Source organism: Trichomycterus rosablanca, chromosome 13, assembly GCF_030014385.1.
Source record: "Trichomycterus rosablanca isolate fTriRos1 chromosome 13, fTriRos1.hap1, whole genome shotgun sequence".
Classification (NCBI taxonomy): domain Eukaryota; kingdom Metazoa; phylum Chordata; class Actinopteri; order Siluriformes; family Trichomycteridae; genus Trichomycterus; species Trichomycterus rosablanca.
The window spans coordinates 207,037-215,000 of record NC_086000.1 but is presented as its reverse complement, the minus strand read 5'-3'; the positions used below and the strand labels follow the sequence as shown (position 1 = coordinate 215,000).

The following is a 7,964-nucleotide window of genomic DNA, read 5'->3' as shown; positions in this document are numbered from 1 at the left end:
ACACTCACACACACACACACACTCACACACACTCACACACACACACACACTCCACACACACACACACACTCACACACACACACACACACACAGCTCATGTAGTGTCGACACACGAAGTGTTTATTAAAATATCATATATCAAATCATTATAAGAACTTCAATTATTATTATTGTAATAATAGTAATAACTGTACTGTTTATAGGGTATTTATATTTATAATCATTTAAGAATAATGTAATAATTATAATGTATAATAATACTAATGTATAAATACTATTAATAATGTTAATAACACAATTTTTATATTAACAATAATAACAATGTAATAATACTCATAATAAAATGGTAATAATATTAATAACAAGAATGCTAATATTAATATAATAATACTGTGTGTGTGTGTGTGTGTGTGTGTGCAGTGTGAGTCAGTGATACACGGTGAGGAGGAGGACCTCAGTGGAGACGTGACGGGCGTGTCTGAGCTCTCATGCAGCCCCGGTGAGTCTCATCGTTCAGCTCTCACTGATTCTTCATGCACTGAATCTTCTGAACTTTCACTGTGGAACAGGAGCTAAAAATCCCAACAACACTGCTGCACCTGCTACACCAGTAGATCTGAGCCACTGACCGGCGTCCTCCAGCTGTGTGTGTGTTAACAGTGTAGTCTGGTGTGTGTGTGTGTGTGTGTGTTAACAGTGTAGTCTGGTGTGTGTGTGTGTGTGTGTGTGTGTGTGTGTGTGTGTTAACAGTGTAGTCTGGTGTGTGTGTGTGTGTGTGTTAACAGTGTAGTCTGGTGTGTGTGTGTGTGTGTGTGTTAACAGTGTAGTCTGGTGTGTGTGTGTGTGTGTTAACAGTGTAGTCTGGTGTGTGTGTGTGTGTGTGTGTGTGTGTGTGTTAATAACTGTTAGATGTTGTTAGTAAACAGGTTCAGCAGAGACTCTCAGGGTCAGAAACACACACACACACACACACTTAAGGAACACCAACAGCTCTCAGCCCCGCTGCAGTGGATCAGTGGGCTGGGCACCACGGTGTGTGTGTGTGTGTGTGTGTGTGTGTGTGGTGTGCATGGTGTGCATTTCGAGAACACTGTGGTGCTTGGTGTTAGGTTGCACGGCCTCGGCTGGTTTACACTGAGCGCCTGAACACACACGTTTACTGTGTTTATTTGGATTAAAATAAAGTGTTTAATAATGTTTATTAATATTAAAATACTAAAATATTTAGGAGTTATAAAACACGGCACTACAGATACTGCACTGCACTTATATTCACTATTATATTCACTATTATATTCACTATTATATTCACTATTATATTCACTAATATATTCACTATTATATTCACTATTATATTCACTAATATATTCACTATTATATTCACTAATATATTCACTATTATATTCACTAATATATTCACTATTTTATTCACTATTATATTCACTATTATATTCACTAATATATTCACTAATATATTCACTACTATATTCACTATTATATTCACTATTATATTCACTAATATATTCACTATTATATTCACTAATATATTCACTAATATATTCACTATTATATTCACTAATATATTCACTATTATATTCACTAATATATTCACTAATATATTCACTATTATATTCACTATTATATTCACTAATATATTCACTATTATATTCACTAATATATTCACTATTATATTCACTACTATATTCACTACTATATTCACTATTATATTCACTACTATATTCACTATTATATTCACTATTATATTCACTAATATATTCACTATTATATTCACTAATATATTCACTATTATATTCACTAATATATTCACTATTATATTCACTAATATATTCACTATTATATTCACTAATATATTCACTAATATATTCACTATTATATTCACTATTATATTCACTAATATATTCACTAATATATTCACTATTATATTCACTACTATATTCACTATTATATTCACTAATATATTCACTATTATATTCACTATTATATTCACTAATATATTCACTATTATATTCACTAATATATTCACTATTATATTCACTACTATATTCACTATTATATTCACTATTATATTCACTAATATATTCACTATTATATTCACTAATATATTCACTAATATATTCACTAATATATTCACTACTATATTCACTATTATATTCACTAATATATTCACTACTATATTCACTACTATATTCACTATTATATTCACTAATATATTCACTATTATATTCACTATTATATTCACTAATATATTCACTATTATATTCACTATTATATTCACTAATATATTCACTAATATATTCACTAATATATTCACTACTATATTCACTATTATATTCACTATTATGTTCACTAATATATTCACTATTATATTCACTAATATATTCACTAATATATTCACTATTATATTCACTAATATATTCACTATTATATTCACTAATATATTCACTAATATATTCACTATTATTTTCACTATTATATTCACTAATATATTCACTATTATATTCACTAATATATTCACTAATATATTCACTATTATATTCACTACTATATTCACTATTATATTCACTAATATATTCACTATTATATTCACTATTATATTCACTAATATATTCACTATTATATTCACTAATATATTCACTATTATATTCACTACTATATTCACTATTATATTCACTATTATATTCACTAATATATTCACTATTATATTCACTAATATATTCACTAATATATTCACTAATATATTCACTAATATATTCACTACTATATTCACTATTATATTCACTAATATATTCACTACTATATTCACTACTATATTCACTATTATATTCACTAATATATTCACTATTATATTCACTATTATATTCACTAATATATTCACTATTATATTCACTATTATATTCACTAATATATTCACTAATATATTCACTAATATATTCACTACTATATTCACTATTATATTCACTATTATGTTCACTAATATATTCACTATTATATTCACTAATATATTCACTAATATATTCACTATTATATTCACTAATATATTCACTATTATATTCACTAATATATTCACTAATATATTCACTATTATTTTCACTATTATATTCACTAATATATTCACTATTATATTCACTAATATATTCACTAATATATTCACTATTATATTCACTATTATATTCACTATTATATTCACTATTATATTCACTACTATATTCACTATTATATTCACTATTATATTCACTAATATATTCACTAATATATTCACTAATATATTCACTATTATATTCACTAATATATTCACTATTATATTCACTATTATATTCACTACTATATTCACTACTATATTCACTATTATATTCACTAATATATTCACTACTATATTCACTACTATATTCACTACTATATTCACTATTATATTCACTAATATATTCACTACTATATTCACTATTATATTCACTATTATATTCACTAACAATTACAAATTATTCCATCACTCACACTGTTACAGAGTGATAATAAACATGACGAGGGTGTTTATGGTTATTTGTTTTTTGTATTTATGTAGTTTTGCCAAACTGTGTTATGGGATTTAAACTGGTTGTTGGGGTGCTGCTACGTGATTGCTCTGGTGTTGCTAGCACATTTCTGTTGTATTTAAGATGGTCATTAGGGTGTTGTTAGTTGGTATCCCAGGTGGTTGCTATGGTATCTAAGGCAGTAGCTAGGGGTGCTATCTATTTGCTGTTGTATTCAGTGTGGTTTCCAGGGTGTTGCCATGGTGAAACTGAGCTGTGATTGTGCCGCTGGTACAGGAACATTACAGTTATTATTTATTATTTATTATTTATTATTTGTGTGTGTCAGGGTTGGAGATGTTGGAGCAGGATGAAGTTTCTCCCAGTGAAAGTGCCACTGCCGCTCTCCACCACCAGAGGGAGCCGACGCATCGTGACTCCGCCCACACTCCGTCCACTTCCACGTCACAAGCCCCGCCCACCACGACCACGCCCGACAGCAGCTCAGTTACAGAAGAGACTAAAACAGAGCTGGAACCGCCTACAGGTGTGAAGGGGGCGGGGCCTGGTACAGATGTAAAGGAGGTGGAGCCTGATACAGATGTGAAAGGGGCGGGGCCTGATTCAGGTGTAAAAGAGGTGGAGCTAAGCACTATTAAAGTGCTGAAGGAAGTGAGAGAGGAAACGGCGACCCAGCTACAGGAAGAGGAAGTGGAACAGGAAGGGGAACTGGAAGAGGAGGAACTAGAGGAAGCGTTGGAGGCTCTGGAACTGGAGGAGGAGCTTCAGAGGTCAGAGGTCACCACACTGGATGAGCTGGCCAAACGCATCCAGGTGGAGGAGGTGAGTAGATCCAGCAGATCCAGCAGATCCAGTAGATCCCTGAGTGCTGGTGTGAGCTGTGGTTTCTCCTCTGGTTGCTCCTCAGATCTCTCCAGCCTCGGGTCTGGTCTCCATCCTGAAGAGGAAGGAAGCTGCTGAGGGATCCCACAATCCTCCTCCTGATAGAGCCGCCGGTAAACGCCGAGTCCGCTTCCACGTGCCTGAGGAGGGTCTGGATCAGGGTACGTCCTGCACCCACCCACAGCACCGCACACGCCCACTACAGGGACACGCCCACAGCACCCCACACGCCCACTACAGGGACACGCCCACTCCAGGGACCCACCCACAGCACCCCACATGCCCACTACAGGGACACGCCCACTCCAGGGACCCACCCACAGCACCCCACATGCCCACTACAGGGACCCACCCACACGCCCACTACAGGTGTCCACTTACTTTTGGCAGGGGTTCACAAACTTTTTCTAACCTCTCCGCTTCTGTGTGTTATGCAGATGAGGTGGGCGGAGACTCCTGGCTCCTCCTCCTGCTCCTGTGTCTGGTTACCGTGGTGATCAGCGTGGGCGGGACCGCCCTGTACTGCGCCTTCGGCGACGCCCACTCCAGCGTGTGTACGGATTTCTCACACAACGTGGATTTTTATTTAGGGAAGGTCCAGCGGGGCGTGGACGAGATCGCTCACCTGTTCTCCGGAGGGTCGTAACTCTCTCTCTGTGTGTATCCGGACTGTCTCTCGCCCTCTCGCGCTACCTCTGAGAGAGATTACCCTGCAGTTTGGAGTGATGGAATGAGTGTGAGGGCGTGGTGATGGGCGTGTACCGTGATGATGCTAGCTACAGTAGCTCCGTCGCTACACTGTGCTGTACTGGTGTAACCAAAATCATAAACAACCGTTCAGGGACGGCTCGGTGGGTAGCACTGTCACCTCATAGCAGCAAGGTCCTGCGTTCCGATCTCCAGGTGAAGCGGTCTGGGTCCTTTCTGTGTGAAGTTTGGCATATTCTCCCTGTGTCTGCATGGGTTTCTTCCGGGAGTTCCGGTTTCCTCCCACAGTACAAAGTACAGTGTGTGTGTGTGTGTGTGTGTGTGGCGACCTGTTTGCTCATCATGGGGGATTGGACCCACTGCGACCCTGACCTTTTAATCTCAGCTCAGCTGTGCTATCGGCCGACCAGGCGTCTACACAGACTCATGATTGATTGGCTGTGTGTCTGTAATGAGAGGGACAAACAGGGATCCTCGTCGCTGGTGTAAGTGCGCCCTCTGCTGACCGGTGGACAGTGTTACTGTTTATGTTACACCAGTACAGACGATGGTGATGATGGTGGTGATGACGATGATGATGGTGATGACAGTGCAGGTGATGATGATGATGACGGGTGTTTATCAGGTGCAGCTTGTTCCTTTAAATCTGCTGCAAAATTTATAATCATTTGTAAGAAAACGTTTCTATAACGCTCAGCTGTGGGTTCAGCCGGATCCTCGTATCACATCAGGATTAATCGTATCGTTCCTCCCGCTACAGTCTTCATTTAGTCCTCCTGTTAGATCTGTAGGGGCCGTTATATGCTGGAGCCCAGGGGCCCAGGAGGCTCTGGACACTGGTACATGATTGGGCCCCACACATCACCCATGCTCCGCCCACACATCACCCATGCTCCGCCCACACATCACCCATGCTCCGCCCACACATCACCCATGCTCCGCCCACACATCACCTACGCTCCGCCCACACATCGTACGTGGGAGTTTACAAGCCCACATTAATCCCATGATAATTCTATAGTATGATGTATAATTTTATTGATATATGTAGTAAGTTATATATATATATATAATATGGGGACAGAAGAGCAATAGGTGAAGAGTGATTGTAATGTAAAGATAATAATACAGAACGGGGTTCCGGTACCAGGATGATTTTATTATTTTGATTTTTTCATGGTTTGTGTTTTTAGGTACAAATCAGTGAAGCACAGAACTCACACAGTCTTAATCCTGCTGGATCTTTATTCAGTATTAGGAGAGTAAATAATAATAATAATAATAATAATAACAAAGATGTTTTTATTTTGTGCTGCTCTGGCCGGTTCAGGCGGCAACGGTTCGGTATTTATTTAAATTTTCAAATCTGAGTTTTTAACAGGTTATTAATCAGGTCTATTGATCAGTGACATCGTTACTCTGTAAATGATTTCATTTGTTTGTATTAAATGTATTAAATTAAGTGGATGTTAATTATTAACCCCCTCAGAGCCCATTCTAATTTCTATTAGAGTAGGAAAATTCTATAATTCTGTATAATTATTTATTCTGGGGCTCTCAGGGGCCAGTGCTCACTGAAGATCAGGGTCCCAAATTGGAGTGTCTGGCTGGGAGCACAACAGAAGGGTGTGTCTGAGGGAGGGAGGGTGGTACTTGTATTGCATCTCTGTGCTGTAAAAATCCACTGCTGGCTGGTGAAAAGAAGCAACAAGCGGCTGCTAGTCAGTGGCTCACCTCGGCCAGCATGGGGGATGATAACAGGGAACTGGAAATGACCAAATTGAGATACGGGAAGGGGAGCTGCTCTTCTTGTATAAAATCAATAATCATGTGATTACATCTGACTCGTTAAGTAACGCTGAACTCTGATTGGTTGCTCATTAATGTAACAGCCAATCAGACTCTTACCCTCGTTATGTGTGTGTGTATGTGGGGGGGCATTAAAGGCTCTGAAGGGGTTAATTCATGTTAGTTAGGGTGTAAATATCATGTGATCATGTGACTGTATAATTCAGTGAAATGTGATTGGTTCTGTTTGATCTGTTTGATTTTAAACGTTTTGAATGATTTTGTGCATCAGATTATTTCGTTCTTTATGTGGAACACTCGAACCTTTATCAAGGGTGCAACCGCCTGCTGTTTGGGGGGGGGAAGATTTTACTAATAAAACTGCCACATCATGAACTTCTGATGATCACCACCCGTCTGGTTCCTCACTCTCAGACTGGTGAGCTTCTCATCATGTAGAACGATGTTTGGGGTTCCGGTTCTAATATTCTTTATTCTAATAAAGTCACTGCCAGGGCTGAAGCATTGTGTTGTGTTTATTTCATAATAAAAGTGTGTAGGTGTTGATGTGTGTATGAATTCAGTCCTTGTTTTTCCTAACAGGTTCATAAATCACACGTACAGCCTCCACACACACACACACACACACACACACACACACTGAAATCCACCAGGAGCTCAGAAACACACACACACTCAACATACTGTAAGTGCTGTAGGAGCAGCAACAGCTCAACTGAAGCATGTAGCTCAGCATGGAAATCATGTCTTTGGTTATAGTATTTACTCCCGAGTTCCAAACTGTTTTTAATAGATAGATAGAACAGCAGGAACACAGAACTGTACACATCACAAACCTGTAACACACAGTGGAAACACAAACACACAATACGGAGGGATACACAGGGACTGTATAAACACAGTATAATGTATAGTATAGTGTATATATATGAGGTTTATATATATAATATAAAATAGAGTATACACATAAACATACCTATATATGCACATATGCAGTTATAATAGTACTACTAT

General features: G+C 37.8%; 1 protein-coding gene across 2 annotated transcripts in view; it reads left to right on the top strand.

Moving 5' to 3' along the window:
- cnsta (consortin, connexin sorting protein a) overlaps positions 1–7,451 on the top strand; it is a 14,816-nt gene extending 7,365 nt beyond the window's left edge. For both annotated transcript variants that reach the window (XM_063007939.1, XM_063007940.1), the window contains exons 8-11: positions 421–499; positions 3,880–4,373; positions 4,459–4,594; positions 4,871–7,451. In XM_063007939.1, coding sequence (XP_062864009.1) covers positions 421–499; positions 3,880–4,373; positions 4,459–4,594; positions 4,871–5,079 — 918 coding nt within the window. In that variant the 3' untranslated portion in view covers positions 5,080–7,451. The remainder of the gene's footprint in view (positions 1–420; positions 500–3,879; positions 4,374–4,458; positions 4,595–4,870) is intronic.
- The last annotated feature ends 513 nt before the right edge of the window (positions 7,452–7,964 follow it).